This window comes from Mirounga leonina, unplaced genomic scaffold (assembly GCF_011800145.1).
Source record: "Mirounga leonina isolate KUSES-001 unplaced genomic scaffold, KU_Mleo_1.0 Mir_129, whole genome shotgun sequence".
Taxonomy (NCBI): Eukaryota; Metazoa; Chordata; class Mammalia; order Carnivora; family Phocidae; genus Mirounga; species Mirounga leonina.
The window spans coordinates 60,886,736-60,905,038 of NW_023270323.1; the positions used below are offsets into that span (position 1 = coordinate 60,886,736).

The 18,303-nt window shown below is 46.3% G+C and overlaps 1 protein-coding gene across 5 annotated transcripts in view; it reads left to right on the forward strand.

The window, feature by feature from the left end:
• Positions 1-18,303, forward strand: part of SEL1L3 (SEL1L family member 3) — a 99,823-nt gene that overhangs the window by 35,899 nt on the left and 45,621 nt on the right. For all 5 annotated transcript variants that reach the window (XR_004679280.1, XM_035005195.1, XM_035005197.1 and 2 more), the window contains 4 exons: positions 2,213-2,345; positions 4,202-4,334; positions 5,869-6,009; positions 17,308-17,519. Coding sequence is in view for 4 of the 5 variants with exons in the window: in XM_035005195.1 (XP_034861086.1) it covers positions 2,213-2,345; positions 4,202-4,334; positions 5,869-6,009; positions 17,308-17,519 (619 nt within the window). In the remaining variant the exon portion in view is untranslated. The remainder of the gene's footprint in view (positions 1-2,212; positions 2,346-4,201; positions 4,335-5,868; positions 6,010-17,307; positions 17,520-18,303) is intronic.

Sequence of the window (18,303 nt, forward strand, 5' to 3'; positions counted from 1 at the left end):
TTAATAATTACAGCCGTAGTTAACAGTTATGGTGCCAACTATGTGCCAGGCACTGTTCTGAATGCCCTGTTTGTTTTTTTTCTTTTGTCTTTTTTTTCAAGATTTTATTTATTTATTTGAGAGAGAGAGAATGAGAGACAGAGAGCATGAGAGGGAGGAGGGTCAGAGGGAGAAGCAGACTCCCTGCCGAGCAGGGAGCCCGATGCGGGACTCGATCCCGGGACTCCGGGATCATGACCTGAGCCGAAGGCAGTCGCTCAACCAACTGAGCCACCCAGGCGCCCTAAATGCCCTGTTTAAATATTAGTTTATTTAATCCTCACAACAGCCCAGTCGGTACATACTGTTATCATCTCTATTTAAACAATGAGAAGACTAAGGATCCAGAGAGTAGGCGCCAGCCAGCGAGCATCCAACACGTTGCAGGGATAGCCAGCAGGTGCGCTGGTAAGTTGGTTGAGCCGAGTTCCATTAAGAGAGCTTCTGTTGTAGAAGTTTTGTATCCCTCAAGTGCCAGGTATTACGTCGTCGTGAGGGTGGCTGGAATGTTAAGTCTTTCTACGGTCTTGAAAAACAAAATCAATTCACAGCTCTCAGAGATAATAACTTTGTGGTCCCAGTGGAAAATAAAGGGAAGGACCATCAAGCCTGAGATCCTGAAAAGAAAAATATCAGGAGAAGAAGCACTCCTTTTCCATTTTAGCCGCATTCGTGTAAAGCTAATTTCTAAGCGTTCACTTCTGCTGCCGTCTGTTGATGTTGTCAGAGTCTCATTCCTTCTCCCTTTCATCTTCCTCTCCAACCAGGTGCACCTGCTAGGGTTCGGGTTCCTTGGTAACAGTCAGTACATCCCCTCTCTTGGGATAACTCCAGGTTGCTTGGCTTCTCTGGTCTAACTGCTGGTATCTTGCCCTGTCCCTGTCGGCATCACCCTGGCCCATTGCTTTCGCGACTTGCTGGGCTCCTGGAGGCTTGCCTGACATTTTGTTTTCTTTCCGTCTGCTTCCATCTGCCCTCTGCCTTCCCTGACTCTTTCCTCTTTGTCTGGCTTCTCACTTGATGCTTGTCTTGACCCCCTCCCTCCAACCTGCTGTCTTCGTAGGCTCTGATCCCACCTTGTTCACCTATCTTATTTTAGTTTTTAAATAGGCAATAAATATGCCTGTTTAAAAAAATCAAAACTATATGAAAAGATGTACAGTTAGATGTCTTGCTCCTACCTCTGCCCCTGTCCACTCCATCCCCTACCCTCCATGCCCTGGGGAAATACTATTATTAATTTCTTGCAGTATATACTTAGAGTTTTTAAAATGCAAATACAAAAAAAAAATCCATTTTCCTCTTTCTTGGATAAAAAGTATATGCTCTTCGTTCCACTTTTGTTTTCCTTTTTTCACTTAATATATTAGAGATCTCTCCAGGTCAGTACACAGAGCCCTCTGTTCCTTTTTTAAGCTATATATGAATAAAAGGCTCACATTTAAGGTCCATTGGATGGCTTTGGGCCAGTCCTCCCTGACAGACGCCTGGGGTTGTCCAGTCTTTGGTGAGTATAAACAATGCAGAAAGGAATAACTTTGTGCATTTTATTCGTGGTGGCCCATTTTTCCCTCCATTTTCCTTCCTGTTCCTTCAAGTCTTTCAGTACAAGGCTCTGGAGTTCAGCCTCTTCCTCCTCACTCCGAATTATCCCTTGGTTCTTATCTAATAGGATATGTTCTTAGTTTTCCTTCGCAGCCACCTTCTATCCAGTCAACGTATCCATTCAACAAGGTGGTTTTTTTTTTCTTTTAGAGCAAAACATTTCCAATTAAGACTAGTGATTCCAAAGGTTTCCAATTCCAAACAATTATACCAATATCAAAAGCCGGCAGGTACCGAGGATTTACGAGGCCAGGCACTCTGCTGGGCGTAAGGCTTTACATTTCACGAATCCTCCTAAGAATCTAATTATTGAGGAACTAATTTGCTAATGAGAAAACTCGGTCTCAGAGAAGGTAAGGGACAGGTCCAAGGTTGCACAGCTGGAAAATAGCAGAGTTGGGATCCTAGCCCAAGTGTGTCTGACCCCACCATGGTGTTATCTGTTAGAACTCAGTGTGAAGGACTGAAGAAATTTGGGGGTGTAAGAAAGGAGGGTCAATGAAAGAGCCTCTTTTTTAAAAGATCTGGTTCAGACCAAGAGCTCTCTTAACTCTTTATTCTTCTGTAGCTTCAGAGAGGATTTCTATTATAATGACACTGCTGGATACTTCCTTATTGGAGGGAGCAGGTATGTGGCCGGCATTGAAGGGTTTTTCGGACCCCTGAAGTATCATCGTCTCCACACTCTGCGTCCTGCACAGGTGAGCTACGGGCATGGAGAAGCTACAGGGTGTTCATGCGTGTTGGATGTGTGACTCCAGCATGTGGAACCTCTTGTAAGCAAAAGATTTACCCACGCTGGACCTCGCGTTGGCTCTGTCATCAAATGTAATTAATATGGAGGCTTTTCCCCCAGCAAACTCGAGAATAGATTTCTGTTAAGGTTTGGTTCATTTAGTACTCACAAAATGGAAACCATTTACTTCCTCTGTTTTAATAACTACTAGCTTAATTATAGAGTAGATTTTTATCAGGTGGTTGCCTATCCAGTGATTAAGCTAATGAAAGGAGAGAATCTTAGTTATTTGATAGAGCTTCTTTTATGTGCTATTATTTAAAGTATCTGAAGAGGAGACACTCTAGCAAATGAAAATCTTGGTTCTGTTTGCTGCTCTCTTCAGACACGCAGGCCTTGGGCTCCCACTGGGGTGGGCTGGCTGGACTTGTAGACATTGTGGAGGACTGAACCTACTACACCGTGACCCTCGCCTCCAAAACCTACCTACAGATGGGCTTGTCCAGCTCTCCAGGCCAGCTGCCCCCGGGCTGCTGCAGGGAGACAGGGACTGTCCACCTTTACAGAGGTGTCTTTTTCTGCCTTGGTAAGGAGATCACCAGATACCTGAACAAGGAATCTTAGTGCATTCCCGTGACCCTGCGGGATTTGTTCTGGGGAAAGCAGGAGTCATTAGGCAAAGTAAAGGAAGAACAATGCAGAGCCCTACTATCCATGGGTCCATCTCAGAGCCCCTACAGAGAGACCTCTATGAAGAAGAAAACAAAGAAATTAATGTATTCCTTTTGCAACAAATACTTGCAGAGCACCAGCTATGTGCCAGGCTCTGTGCTGGTGCTGAGGTGTCCACGATGATGAAGATGGCCACTCTCAAACTGTTTTTTGAAGGTGATTCACATCAGAAATCTATGTGATGAAGAAAGGGAAGAAAAGAAGAAATCTATGTAACATCATGAGCACACGTATACATGCACACTCGTATACACATACACGTATATATTATATATATGTATAAAATACGAAACCAAAACAAAGATTTTACTAAGAATAAGGCCCTTCCCATGTTAGGTGCACTCTGCTATTTTGTGTTCTATTTTATAGATATATTTATATATATATAAATCAGTGCTGGTTACAACCTGCTGAAATAATTTCTTGACCCTCTAATGGGTCACAACCTGCATTTTGAAAACCAACGAGTTGAGATAAGGCCTCTGTTTTCGCGAAGCTCCCCGTCTGGGGCTTAAACACCGAACACATGAAGGAACGTGGTACATGTGTTAATTCACATGCGAGTGTTTTGGGGTCGCTGAGGTGGGAACATCTGCATCCACACACACGGGAGGGGCGGCTGTTAAGGAAGCTGCCCTGAATCAATGACCTTGGACCTGACTCTTGGAGGTCGAGTAGGAGCCTGCCAAGCAGACGAAAGTGGGAGGAGGGTTCGCAGGGCTCAGCACAGCACAGGGACACTTGGCACTTGGCATCTCTCGGGGACTGAAGGAGAGATGAACGTCATTGTCCAGGGACAGCACGCGGTGAGGGGAAAGAAGAGGGTGGAGGCCTGGTCTCTGGGAAATCCGGACATTTAAGAAGCTTTTGCAGAGAAGGTGCCACGGAAAGCAGTGAGTGGGAACCAGACAGTTTGTGTGCCCTTGAATTATACCCTCCCGTGGCTAATCCGGAGTGGATGGTCTGTGTGCAGACGAGCCAGCTGGTGATACCAATGGGAGAAGGAAACCAACCCGAACACAGCTTCAGAGGTATCAGTGGGAGCTTGATGACAATTGTTGTTCATTCAATTTTCTTGCCTTCTTGTAGATTGGTAATCCCCTCCTTGAGAAGCAACTTGCTGAACAGCTCAAATTATATTATGAGAGCTGTGCTGAGGTCCAAGAAATAGTGTTTGTGCACACGTCCACGGTACAGCAAGGGGGCGGGCGACAGGAAGCATGTAAGTACTGAGCTCCGGCAGGGCAATTTTTAGCTCTGTGTATTTGTGTCAACATGTTTGGCTTCTTTCTAACACGGTTAAAATAGAATATATATGACTTGAGCAGCGGGAACAGATATGACCTGGAGCCCTCCACAGATGGAGGCGGATGGCCGTGTTCGTGCCACCTGGATTCCAACCAGACCAACGGCCAACAGGAACCCCACACCTGCTTCTTAGCTTCAACCATACGCGATTCCCTTTAAGAATACAAATGAGAGCGTGCTGAGCCTTGCATTGCATTCTTCCCGTCCATAATGGGATCTTAGGCCAGTCTAAGAAAATAAAAGTGAATTGGAAAATAAATTAATCATTAGAAATGTTTCCCCATCGGTGCACTTTTGTCTTGGACCATTAGTATCTGCATATTAGCTTTCAGAAATGTAGAACAGTGACTTTGTTGTTTGGGGCTTGGTTTTATTTTTTTAATCCCTTGAAATTGATTCTTTCTGGAAGACCCCAGTAATAGCCAGCAGAAGGAATGAATTTCAAAATAGACTGCTTTCAGGCCTGCTCATATTTGCCCGGGCATCCTTCACTCATACAGGGTGTTCATTGATTATAAAAATCGGTTCCTGGCCTGTCTTCCAGTATTCTGGCTTGGATCTAGCGCTTGTAAATTTCTCTGTGCTTAGGTCTTCTTGCTGGATACGGCGGCACTAGAGTTAGTCACATATGTTCCTTCTGGAAGAGAAATTCCTGTGGGGCCTTTGCCATCCGCAGAAGCGAATTGAGTATGGCAGTCCTGCCCACACATTGCACTCTCTCCAGAGCTGAACCTCCCCATTCCAGGCTGTGCAGGGATGGGTGCCTCTGGAACATACCTCAGTCCGGTAGGGTCCACAGAGCACGGTCTCAGGAAGTGAGTAGACAGTGATAGGTAAGCCTGGAGATGCAGTGTTTTTGCAATGTAATTTAAGAACAGGCAATCCTGGTCCCCAGCTGCTGCGGGTACAGCTGACTCATCCAGAAAATACGATGCTGTCAGAAGAGGGGGAGGATATATAGGAATAGTAATATCCCAAACAGGAAAGAAACTGATTTTGATAACTGATGTAATTTCACGAGAGATCCTCTGAGTTGGAAGCCCATCCTTGTATGCTGATCTGTTTGGTGGCATGGGAAGGTTTTCCTAACACCCACTGCCTTGCCTCACTGGGGGTCCTTGTGCTTTGCTCCTCAACTCACACTACCAACAAAATGGCCTAGATATTGGCCTCCTGGGGAACAGTCCGAGGCCAGCTGCTCATTCTGTAGAATTATTCCACAGCCATCAGCAACTTTGGCACATTTCCCTTGGACATGGCTTTGAATTTGTGACCTCGAGGCAGACGTATCGGAGCCGATTTCAAATCCCTAATGGACCCAAACCAACATTCAGTAACATTAAGTCTGACCTTTTATTTCTACTTCCTCTTAGGGAGGAGGGATTTAGAAGAATGAGACCTGCCCTCTCCTAAGGTGATGGCTGTCTTGTGCTTCCCTTGGCCTGTAGGTGACCTCCGGAACTCCTACCTGGACCTGAAGCTCAGGTACGGGAGACCCTCCACGTGCAGAGCCTTCCCCTGGGAGAAGGAGCTGAGAGACCGGCACCCCAGCTTGTTCCAGACCTTGCTGGAGATGGGCTTGTCGGCAGGTAACTGTGTCTTTGTCTCACGTTTGGACACTGGTTAGGAAGGCCCCCTCTTTTCCAGTTCTGCTCCCCCTCTTAGTCACATACACCTCAAAGTGACTTTTCACCCTAGTATCCTAGGTTAACTGCACATTTAAATTCTGCCCTTGTATGGCCACAACTCTCTGTGTATCTGTGCACATTCCCGACACCAAATGCAAAAACAAATTTAGGCATCACTCCAGCCATTCTTTTAAAGCCAAGGCCACAAATGATTGGTTTGGCATGTACATTATTATCAAAAAATTTTTTTTATTAGTTGCTGGTATCTAAAAACTGGCACAAAAATGCAAATGTTTAGCTTTTCTTGAAAACTCTAAAGATCTGGTAATGCCGGGCCTCCATTCCTACATTAGTAGTGGTTCTGGAATTGAGAGTTGTCACAGGTGTGTTCTGTCTATCCACCGTCCCACCCCGTCCCCCCATCCCAGCACCTCCTGCCTACTTCTTTCCTGGAGCTTACCTGCCTGGGCCCTTAGGCCCTTGAACTTGAGGTCCTGGACTTGAAGTACACACTGCAAACGGCATCTCGGGAATCTGTCTATACTTCCCGAATGTGGCCGGCTTCTGCTTAGGCCCATCACAGTTTGGGTTGGCTTAGTAATGAAGTGCATGCTATAGGGCCACAGGGGATCTTGAAATGACGTCTGTTAGGAAGAGGAGGGGAGCTGGAGGTGTTCAGCCCGAGCAAGGGGATACAGAGAGGGGTGATGATAACTCCTAGTGGTGAGAGGCAACCCATGGTGTTGCTGGGCATCCAACCAGAACCTTGAGCCAAGGAAGCGCAGAAACGGACTTCTGCTTCACGTAAGGACTTCCTAAGAATGTCAGTGTTCAACGGAAGAGATTCCCCACTGCAGACGGGGCAAAGGGAATCTATTCTGGCCTGAAAGAATCCGAACCATACCAGATATTTCCTCTTTCATTCATTTGGTACTTGCTGAGTGTCTGCTCTGTTACTTGGCTAGACTTTAGAGATAAGTAAAATAACACAAGGTCCCTGCCCTTAAGGGACAGACTTGAAAACAAAGAAAAATGGTGATGCATTTTTTAAAAAGATTTTATTATTTATTTATTTATTTATTTGAGAGAGGGAGTGTGAGTGGGGGGAGGGAGAAGAAGGGGGAAAGAATCTCAAGCAGACCCCGTGCTGAGCCTGTGGAGCCCGACACGGGGCTCAATCTCATGACCCCGAGATCACGACCTGAGCCAAAACCAAGAGTTGGATGTGCAACTGACTGGGCCACCCAGGAGCCCCTGGTGATGCATTTTTAATAAAAGTGGTGGGAGTAAGTGGTAGAATCACAAGGAAGGGAGTGGTCAGGGAAGGCTTCCTGGAAGAGGTGACACTGGGACTGATTCCTGAGGGGTCCGTGGGTATCTAGGTATCGGAGGCAGAGTAGAGGCAGAGATATGGGAGCAGCACCACCTTTGAAATGATGTGCAAGGCGTTTGGGAGGCAGGAGAAGTCCCGGAGGGTGTGATTCTGACTACCGTTCCGACAGCATCTTGAGAGTTTGGGCTTCACCTTGTAGGTGACAGGGGCCTGTGGAAGGGTTTTAAGCAGCGGGCGGAGGTGCAATCAGACTTGGGTTTCAAGGTTACTCTGGCAGCAGCAGGAGGTTGGGGGGAGGTGAACAGAGGGGTGTGCGGGGAAAGCAGTGGGTCCTTGGCGGTCCATGGTCCAGGCCAAGGATGCAGGCCTGAATGGGACAGGGTGGTGGGGACAGAGCTATGGGGTGTAAAGAGGTTGGCTCTCAAGGCCGTGGGACCGCTTGCATGCAGGCAAGGAGGCCGAGGAGCAGGAAGCCTGTGGACTCGGGGACAGCATAACCTCTGCAGCCAGGCGGCCTGTCTCCAATTTTAGCTTAGCACTTACTAGCCACGTGGGCTTGGGCAAGTTACTCCATTTCCCCGAGCCCGTTTCCTCATCTGTGCAATGGGAATGGGAATGGTGCCACTCTCCTAGTGTCGGCTTAAATGAATTGATGCTTATAAAATAGTTGAAACAGAATCGGCGTACAGGAAGCCCGGTACAAGCGCTGTTTCATTTTGGACTGGATAATTCCTTGTTGGGGGGCTGGAGGGGAGGTCTGTCCTGTGCATGAGCTACATTTCTGGCCTCAACCCACTAGAGACTAGTAGCACTCTCTCCCCTCCCATGACCCCCCTCTTGAGTTGTGAGGTCTCCAGAGTCTGCCAGATGTCCCCAAGGGGGCCAAATCTCCCGACATTGAGAACCACTGCTGTGTGTTATAGATGTTATCACCCGGCAGAGACAGTCCCCCGGTTTCCGCTGCTCATGCTGGACATGCATGCTGGGTAGGTTAGACTCAATGGGCTGAGGCCACATCCACATCAAAATCGGCTTTATGAGATTCCTGATCATATGCAAATATAGTTTTACCGACTGGGAGCAGGAGTGAATCATTTTCACAACACATTCTTTTTTTTAAAGTGAATACTCTCAGTAAGAATGTTTTCATGTTATTTTTATAGCTCAGAAGTTTTGTTTATAAGAATTGAGAATTGTTTTTTTTTTCCCCCCTCCGTGGAGACCTGGAAACGGAACCTAATTAAAAACCCAAGTCATGAGCTCCTACACCTCACGCTGTCCTGGGCTGTGGGGCTGGGGAGCCGTCACATGTCAGCACATAGCGTGTTCTGCTGACCCCTGTTAGGCCTCCAGGGGCTCCATCTGTGGTGACAATGGGAGCCCCAAAGCCGTATTTGCCACTTTACAGCCCACTGCTGGTGCCGAACCAGCCAGTCGAGTCCTTCTGGTGCCAAGTCTGCTTAGAACAGCGCCAAGGAGCGTCTCCCGAGGGGCTGTATCTGCGACCAGGGCGTCTGCCTCCCTTGGGCACCCAGCCACCTGCATTCCTTCGCTCCCTTCCCTTTCCTGGAGCCGAGGAGCAGGTGGGGAGATAGGGCAGGAAGGGTGGGCGAATCTCTGGAATGAACCTAAGCCCCCATTCTGCCTTCAGCTCCTATTTTTCTAGGTTACGCCATCCTGTCCATAAGGACCGGGGAGCCTCCTGCAGAGGTTGGGCATACACTCCCCATTAAAGTTCATCTCTCTGCCTGGCGCACTGCCCTTGCTTGGGGCTATCACAGTGCCCTCCTGCTAACCCTGGAGAGAGACTGGTGTTGTACATTGTGTTCAGTTTCTAACAAGGCTGAGCAAAATGCAGAACAGTTGATTTTGTAAATTGAGAGAAAAAGAAAACAAGTCTACGTGTTTTTAATGTATCTTTACTCGGGTCTCCTATAAAAGGAATAGTCATAGACCAGTGTGGCTATAGATCCATTCCTTGTTCCTCCCAGGTTCTTCTTGCCGTAAGTGTCTATCTGGCTTTGGAGTGCTTTGGACAACTCTAGTTAATATGAACTATGTCTACATTCTCTTTTCTGCTCTTGCCCCGAGCTGTCCCATCCTGTTGACTAGTAGACTTTATTAGAACATCCTCATCATCTTACATTTTTCATATCTGAGATAAGCTCTGGGGATGGAGTCAAGGATCAGATGTTCGGTGCTTGGAATTCTGGCTGCAGGAACTCAGCGGGTGCAGGAAGAGAGACAAGGAATTTAACTGTGTGAGAAACGTCTTTGGTTGCTCATGTCACGACCTTCCATCCATTCGTTCACTCAACAGAGGTTGACCAAGTGCCCCCCGTGGGCCAGCATAGAACAAAAATGGGGCCATGTTTTGAACGAGCGTTTCTTACGTAAATAGAAAGAGAAACGTCAGCTCCATTGTTCCTACCAAGGGAATTAATTTGTGGAATTATTTTTTTCCCCCGGCATCTTGAAAAAAGAAGACCACTTAAGACAGTGGCCTGTGATTTCTGGTTCTTTGCGACAGAGTCTTTTTTTTTTTTTTTTTTTGTGGGCAGCCTGTCCGCACATACACGGCCCACTCTGCTTCCAGACCACTACACGTGCGTGTTTCAGACCTCAGAGTGTTGTTTCCCTGCACTGTGTGATTTCAGGCGGATCATCTGCTCTCTAGCTAAGCCAACAACACACTTCAAAGGAGTGATGAGAACACTGCAGGGGGTGGACAATCGGGAACATTGGCTTCATGCACAGCCAGTAGGGAGTGAATGACTGTGTTCCCTGTAGCCTGCCTAGCGAGTTCGGGAGTGGTCACCGCCGCTCCATTGTTCCCAAAGGTCTGAGCTGTATTTTCCTACTGCAAAAGAGAAACCCAACTATTTGTACCCTCACTCTTTAAGGACTGTAATTAAAAATTTTTTTTGTGGGGCGCCTGGGTGGCTCAGTTGGTTGAGCGACTGCCTTCGGCTCAGGTCATGATCCTGGAGTCCCAGGATCGAGTCCCGCATCGGGCTCCCTGCTCGGCAGGGAGTCTGCTTCTCCCTCTGACCCTCCCCCTGTCATGTGCTCTCTCTCTCTCATTCTCTCTCTCAAATAAATAAATAAAATCTTTAAAAAAAATTTTTTTTGTGGTAAAAATACATGTAATATAAAATTCTCCATCGTAACCATCTTTATGTATACTCTTCAGTAGTGTTAAGTGTATCCACCTCATTGCACAGATCTCTAGAACTTTTGCACCTTGTAAAACTGTACCCATTAAACAACAGCTCCCCATTTCCCCTCCCCACAGCTCCTGATAAGCACTATTCTACTTTCTGTCGCCATGAACTTACCTATTCTAGGTACCTCATAGATGTGGAATCATCCAGTATCAGTCTTCTTGTGACTAGCTTATTTCACTTAGCATCAGGTCCTCAAGATTGTTGTGGCAGGTGTCAGAATCTCCTTCCTTTTTAAGACTGAACAATATTCCATTATGTATATACCACATTTTGTTGATCTGTCGATGGATACTTGGGTTGCTTCCGCATGTCGGCTATTGTGACTAGAGCTGCTGTGAACGTGGGTATGCAAATACCTCTTCCAGACTCAGCTTTCAATTCCTTTGGATATAGACTCAGAGGTGGGATTACTGGGTCATATGGTAATCCTGGTGTTTCATTTTTTGAAGAACTTCATACTCTTTTTCATAGCGGCTACACCATTTTACATTCCCACCAACAGCGTACAAGGGTTCCCATTTCTCTACATCCTTGCCAACGTGTGTTATTTCCTGGTTTTTTGAGAAGTAGCCGTCCTCGAGGGTGTGAGATGTAATTTATGTTTGTAATTTATGTGCTGGGTCAAGTTTGGTTTAATGACAATTAAGAATGATGCTCTCCTGAGTGACGTAATGCTATGAAAGAGCTTCATGGACAGAGAGGCACCATATGGCTGTGAGGGACCGGGTCGCCTGAATAGAGCTCATCGCACTCTACCTTGAGTTATAACTATTGGATCCTGTTGGTGTCTCTATCACTCACGCAATTGCAAGCTTGTTGAGGGGAGCACAAGAAGTATAAGTATCCCACTTACACTTCCAGTTCTCCACGGTGCCTGCAATGGTGCTGGCCATGTTAGGTGCTTAGTTATCGATCCTTCTTCTAGATGACCCTACACAGCACGTTTCTATACCGGGTTCAAGGTCTATGCCAGCCAAGCCATGACACCAATCCAGACGCATAGAGGACTATGGGCTTATTTGCCTTCTTTCTACATTTTTCTCATTTCTTACACACTTCTTCAGTCTGTTCTCTCTCAGGAGCTGCTGTCCTTGTTCTGAGACACCTCTGCAAACAGAGTTCTCTCTCCCAGGTCTGCCAGCAAGCTGCTTTCCAACTCCTCCCTGTCAACAAAAGTAGCCCAGAATCCTTCTTAGGCACACCCATTACAAAAGAATTCCCAAAACGTAGCCCTCACGGTTCTCACTTTCATATGCCTGTTATCAAGTTGCTGAAGTAGACAGGTGCCCGGATGTAAAACAGCCCCAAGGTTCGTGCAACCCAGTTTGGCACCCATGGATTGGATCCCTCCAGCACTGTGCTGGGCCCCAGGGCAACCACAATGAAAAGACTACCCCAGCCCACACAGAACTCTCTACCAAGGTTGCGAAGGAGAGAGGCTTCTTAAATATTGACAGCTGACGTGCTAACCTTGTATAAAATGCAGCTGTCCCCACTGGCGGTTCCCACTCTGAAGAATCCTCGTCTCCCAGAGTAGGCATGCCTTTGAATTAAAGATGGCAGCGCTCCTTGGGGCGCTCAGCTGCTGTGCATATAGATGTGGCATGGTACCCTTCCTGCCTCCCAGCATTCCAGAACTACTGCTCTGCATCTTGATGTCCTTGCCTGGTGTGGGGCTTCTGTACTGCTCTGTCCCCAAGTCCACAACTGTCCAGGCTCTGGGTGGCATCCAACAGGAGACCCCGTGTTCAAGACTTCAGGGGAACTATTCTGATTGGTCACCCTCCATGTCGTTTCCTGGGGAACCTCCAATTCTCTAGGAAAATGGCTCCTGTTAGAGCATAGAAATTGCCCTATTAGCATTTGGGCTTTTTCCAGTGCTAGGATGGTAGGATTCTAGTATGCGTGCTTTTCCATTATTTAAGAGGTGTGCTGACTATTTCTTTTACTCTCCTATTGCAACTTCCTTGTCAAAACAGAACGCTTAGAATTCAAAAACCCTTTGAATGGGGCTCCAGCATCCAGGGAAGAGAGGTGGTGGGGATGGGGGGTTGCTGGTAAAAGGCTGCAGGGATGCGGAGATGGTAGCGGAGGTGGGGTTCGAAGCCAGAGAGCTGGTTTGGGTAGGAAGGAGGGAGGAAAGCTGCAAAGACGGAGGTGCAGGCAGGGTGCAAGGGCAGGCAGGGACAGGTGAGTGGGACAGGTGAGCTGGCCAGCAGGCCCCTGTGGGCATCTGCCTTGAGGCCGGAATTGTTCACTCTCTTCCCTCCCTTCATTCTGGACTGGGCACGTCTGAGCCCACGGGAGCTGTGGCTACAGGAAGTCCAAGGTCTGCCAGCAAATGGGTCTCGGGAGGAGGCCGGGTCTGAGGTGGGCTCACCTCCCAGGGCTGACCATCTGCATCTTGTCCCTCTCATTTTTGTTTTTGTTCCCGGCCGGCCTTGTTTCCCGGCTTAGGAGCGCTGAGTGCAGAGTTAGAGGAGGCCCCACACTAGATACCGAGGGGTTGCTGGCCTTAACTGGTTCGCTTCTAACTGTTCTTTTTTTGCCAACAATTGCAATGTGTATTGGGAAACACTAAAATGCAGAGCACGGGAATGGTAGACATACAGTAATGTTTCTTAATAACACCTGGATACCGTGTCCTTTAAGAGCTATTTTCAGTGTCGTTCATTGAAAAACCTTCATCTTTATTTTTATTTAGGAAAGCATACGTTATCTTTTTTTTTTTTAAAGCAAATACACAGAAGCACGGAGAAGAAAACAGAGAGGGCCACACTTTTCCTGCCCAGAGGTCCCCTGATGGCAGTCCTGAGGGTGGGGTCGGGGGGATGGAGAAGGGACGGAGAGAAATTATGGGACAAACCTGGAAAACTTGCATACTGAAGAGTACAAGCAATTTACTTTTTTTTTCTTTTAAGATTTATTTATCTATTTTAGAGAAAGAGAGAACTGGAGGGGCCGGTGGGGGGGGCAGGGGGCGGGGTGGTGGCAAAGGGAGAGACACAGCCTCACCACTGAGGAGCATGGACAAAGGACACAGATCACCACCTGAGCCCAAAATCAAGAATCCGAAGCCCAACGCACCGAACCACTCAAGCACCCCAAGGAGTTTACTTTTGGGAAATAAGTCACCTCCTTGGGGCTCTGGGGCTCAGGGGATCAGAATGCAAATCAGGAATATGCTGTGTTTTTTTTTTTTTTTTAAGGAGTAAGCCGGGTGAGAGCTTCCTTTTCTGGTTAAATGACATTTTCTCCTTTCACTTCTTCTTCCCTTTCCAACTCGTACTTTGGACGCGTTCCACCTTTTGGAAGCTTGAAACTAAAAATGACTTTCCTATCGATGCCCCCCCGTGCCTCTCACGAGGAAGGAGTCTGCCTCTCCCCTGAATTCTCAATCAGATGCCCACTCCAGCTCCCCAGCAAGGGCCCACCTTCTCATTTTCTGCTTTTTGCCTCCGTTGATGATGAGCCCGCCAATGGCCACCTTATGGTATCGGTATTGCTGTAGAAAAGCAAAACCAACAATGCCGTGCTCCTGGGGAAACAGGAAGGGTTAAGGAGTGGAGCGGGGGCGCTGGGCTTTTGTTTCCTTGGCTTCTGGGGCAGGAAGCCAGAAAATGGGAACATGGCTCCTTCTTCTATTGTGTTTGTTTGTTTGTTTCATTATGCCATTCATCTCCATAAACAAGGCATGTTTTTTAGTTACAGATTGACTAGAAAAAAAATGCATATGCTAAACCAGATGGGTGAAATTAACAGTTTCATTAAACTAATTTTGAAATTGCCAGTTTTACAGACTCACCAGTGGTAACATGCACGGCTTTGCTTTTCTGTCGCAGTTGGAACTTCAACTTTAAAGAATATGCAAAAAGAGCAGTTTGACTTTAGACTTTTTTTTTTTTATTACATTCACTAGTGCAGAAAATTGTTTAGATTCTTTTGCAGAGGAAATACTGATTGGTAATATTTGGGTGTGGGGAGAGTTAGGAGTTTTAATGTGTAAAAGAAATAACGAAGCCTTTTCAATCTGCCTTGGTTGCAGTCTGCGGGGTTTTGGTGCTAAAGCTTTGAGCTTTGTGAAGGATTCCGCTTTTGCTCCTTATTCTCCAGCAATCCCAGCTACCTGGGCACTCTTGCTAATGATTTCTGGGGTTCTGTGCCAGGGGTCAGCTGGGGTAAGTGTTTCATTTGGAGCTTCATTTGGTTTGGAGTTTCCTCTCTCCTCTGAGCCCACAAAGCCCACGTCTGTGGGTACTCAGGCAAAACTCATCGTCTTGGTTAGGTGTTTGGCAGAGCAGGTGAGGTGGGGATGAATCATTAACAAAATGGTAATGTTGCTTTGCTCAGAATGTGCACAGAGAGGCATATCTGAGATGGGTACATGTTTAGAAGTAAATATATGAATAAGTAGGAGTAGGATTCATTTTGCAACTGCATCGGGGTTCTGCAGTGCATACTAAATCCAGCGGAGAAGGTTGGTTCTTATCCTGTCTAATGGTTGGGTAGGATGGAATTCTCTCAACTATTCAAAGGGAAAGTCCAAAATGAGATCCCCAGACTCCTGGTGGAAAAGGGGGTTATTATTCAGATATATCCCAACAGATGAGCAGAGGGAAATGTTCAAGGATGTTCATTGCCGTGTTGTTGGTTATAGCAAAATCACTGGAAGCAGCCCAAGGGTCTAAAAATAGAGAACTGTTTGGGGACCCAGCACTGCTATAGAATGCTTTAGCGAAGCTTTAGAAAGAATGGGCTTCTGACAGCCACAGACAAATACCCATGATACGTGGTTAATTTAAGCAAAAAAGTTGAGGGTCAGAATTGTAGGAGCTTTTGTGGAAGAAAAGGCATGTGTATCAATACAGAGAGATGTGTATATGAGTTATATAGTCTGTGCAAAGGGAAAAGTCTGGAAGCACACACACCAAGCTTTGAACAATGCTTGTCTTCACTATTAAAGAAGGATTAGGAGAGAGGGCACTTCTGGTTTTATTTTATACAAATCTGCATTTTTTTTTTTTTTTAAACAAGCAGGTATTTCTTTAGAGATTAAAAAATACAGAAAGAGAAGTAAATTCCATGTGTTCAGCGGGGTGATTTTTTTCCGCACCTATTGCTTGGGATCGAGAGAGTAAAAGCAGACCCAGCTGTTGCTTCTTGGGGTGAGGGGTTCCAGGAGCCAGGAGATGAGACTGCCTTGACTCCGGGCAGGGGTGGGCTCCTTCCCCGCAGCTCGGCAAATGGAGGCACGTGTCCCCCACTCAGGGGGCAGCCCACCCGCCTGTGTGCCCAAAAGGACTGGCACCAGCTCATAACCAATGGCTTGGCTTTCGCAATTTCATCCTTGGATCCCACTGGCCTCTGTTTTTAGCATGGACTCTGCAAGGGACTTGCCCTTAAATAAATCCGATCTCAGACCTGCCCATTTCAGTTTTCCCACATTGGAACCTCATTTCTGTTCACTCCTTAATGGAGTGCTGATAGAATGAGTCTCTTGCTGCCCCCTGAAAGTTATTAGTAACATTTTAATTTTGGATAGAATGAAGAAAAGAAAAATGTTGGACATAACAACTTTTAGGCAGATACAATTTTAGTCTTAAATAAGATGACCATGTCTCTTTAAATGTAAACAATATCTATACAATCCTATTGGTCTTTTGAATCGTAGCATCTAATAGATACACAGAATAGAAAGTAAACATTTGTTGCCTAAATCAATGAACAAGAGAGATGAATAGTGTAAACTACTTTAAACTATTGGAAGACCATCACCCTTACGTTATAAGGCCATATAACTTGCTAGTTTGGGCTTAAATGTTTATCAGATTTATAGGATGGTTAGGTGAAAGGAAATACCATACAGCTGAAGGCAGTTGCACGGAGAAGGGTCTACTGGGAGTGGTAAGGTACTTATTAAGACATCTCGTTGCCTGTTCATCAGCAGGTCGGTGCAGCAGAGTAAGTAGGAATGGCTTTTGTGACCGCAAAGCTGAACTCAAAACTGGGCTCAGCCACTTGCCAGGTTTTGTTAATGTTGGACAGGTGGGTTGACACCTCAGGCTTCAAACTCCTCATTGGAAAAATGAGGACACTAAGAATAGTACCTACCTCATAAAATTGTTCAGATTACATGACATAATTTGCATAACGCACCTAATCCAGTATTTGGCATTTTGTAGGCCCTCCATAAAAGTTGACTCATTCCTTTTATTGTATTTAGAAACCCTCAAGAAAAACTGGAGGCAAAAGATAAGAAAGCATCTCAAAGTAAGGCTTTTTGTGCAACTTTTTAGAGCAGCACCTAGGAACTATTTCTGAGATAAAACACATTCTTCTTCCGAGAGTCTTAGAGGGAAAAAAAGTCTCTCTGGAACTTTCGGCGGTCCTGATTTGGTGGTGAGTTACACTGAGTAAATTACTCTCTAGAGGCGCTTTCTCAGCTATATAAGGCACATCCTTTTTCCCAGGATACTAGGCTGTCATTTAGTGCCAAAGAAAAAGCTATTTGCAGAATGACACCGTGGCATCCCCAAAGGGTTTAATTTACCTCCCTGGAAGGTGGTGTATTTCAAGGCACTGCAGAACCAGCCATATTAATAACTCAGGTGGTTTAATTGGCTTTTCCCTCTTCTTTCTAAAGCCACGTCGATCCCATGGTACTTAATCGTGTGTGCTGTGAATTGTGGTTATTTACAGTGCCAAGGAACCAAAATGAATCTGTATTAGAAATCGGCAGGAGGATATTTGAGAAGGCTGTAAAGAGACTCTCCAGTGTTGATGGTCTTCACCAAATTAGCTCTGTTGTCCCCTTTCTGATGGATTCTAGCTGCTGTGGATACCATAAAGCATCCTACTACCTCGCAGTCTTTTATGAAACTGGATTAAATGTGCCTCGGGATCAGCTGCAGGTAGAGTATTTCATGGGCTCCAGGAACATCAGTCACCTGCGTTATATTTGCAGAGTAATGCTCTCATACCCCAGGTAGAAACCGGACCTGTTCATGCTCCATGGAGTCCTTTAAAAATCTTGACACTCAAGAAAAATGTCCTAGAGCTATGTTAAGTACAGGATCTTCTGTCTTCAGAGAGTGAGAAAGGGCGCTTCCTTTCTGGACGCAAGCTAGGGGATATGATTGGCATACTCTAAGGAAGAGTTGGAGCAGGGCTTACCAGAATCCCACTCCTTCAAGCAAGGTGCCTCTCACCCAATTCTTATAACTACCTAACTACGCTGGCTGTAGGACCATTATCTCTCATGACTATTTAGCTAAGTGAAGTCATTTGGACCTCTAAGCAAAATATTATCACATCCAGCCTCCTGCCATCAATACAAAAGCCATACCAGACTGTTTCATTTGTGGTTCTGAGACCCAATTAATTATGCAACTTGCTAAACATTTGGGATCCCATTTTTAGTGAGTGCTATCCGTGGTTCCTGATCACTTTTAATTTTCAGATCTGCACATAGGATTGTTCATCCTGGATTTGAAGAGACTGGTTGTTTAAACCTGCCCAGGTGGTTCCATATTCCTTCTAAGTGCTTTCCTGAGTCCCACAAAGGTAGAATAGTGGGGAAGATTCTAGCCTTGTCTCTGTCACAAAGTGGCTGGTTGGCCATAGACACATGACTTCAAGTCTCTCTCCCCCCTCTTTCCTCAACTATGAAATGAGGCTGTTGGACCAGCTGATCTC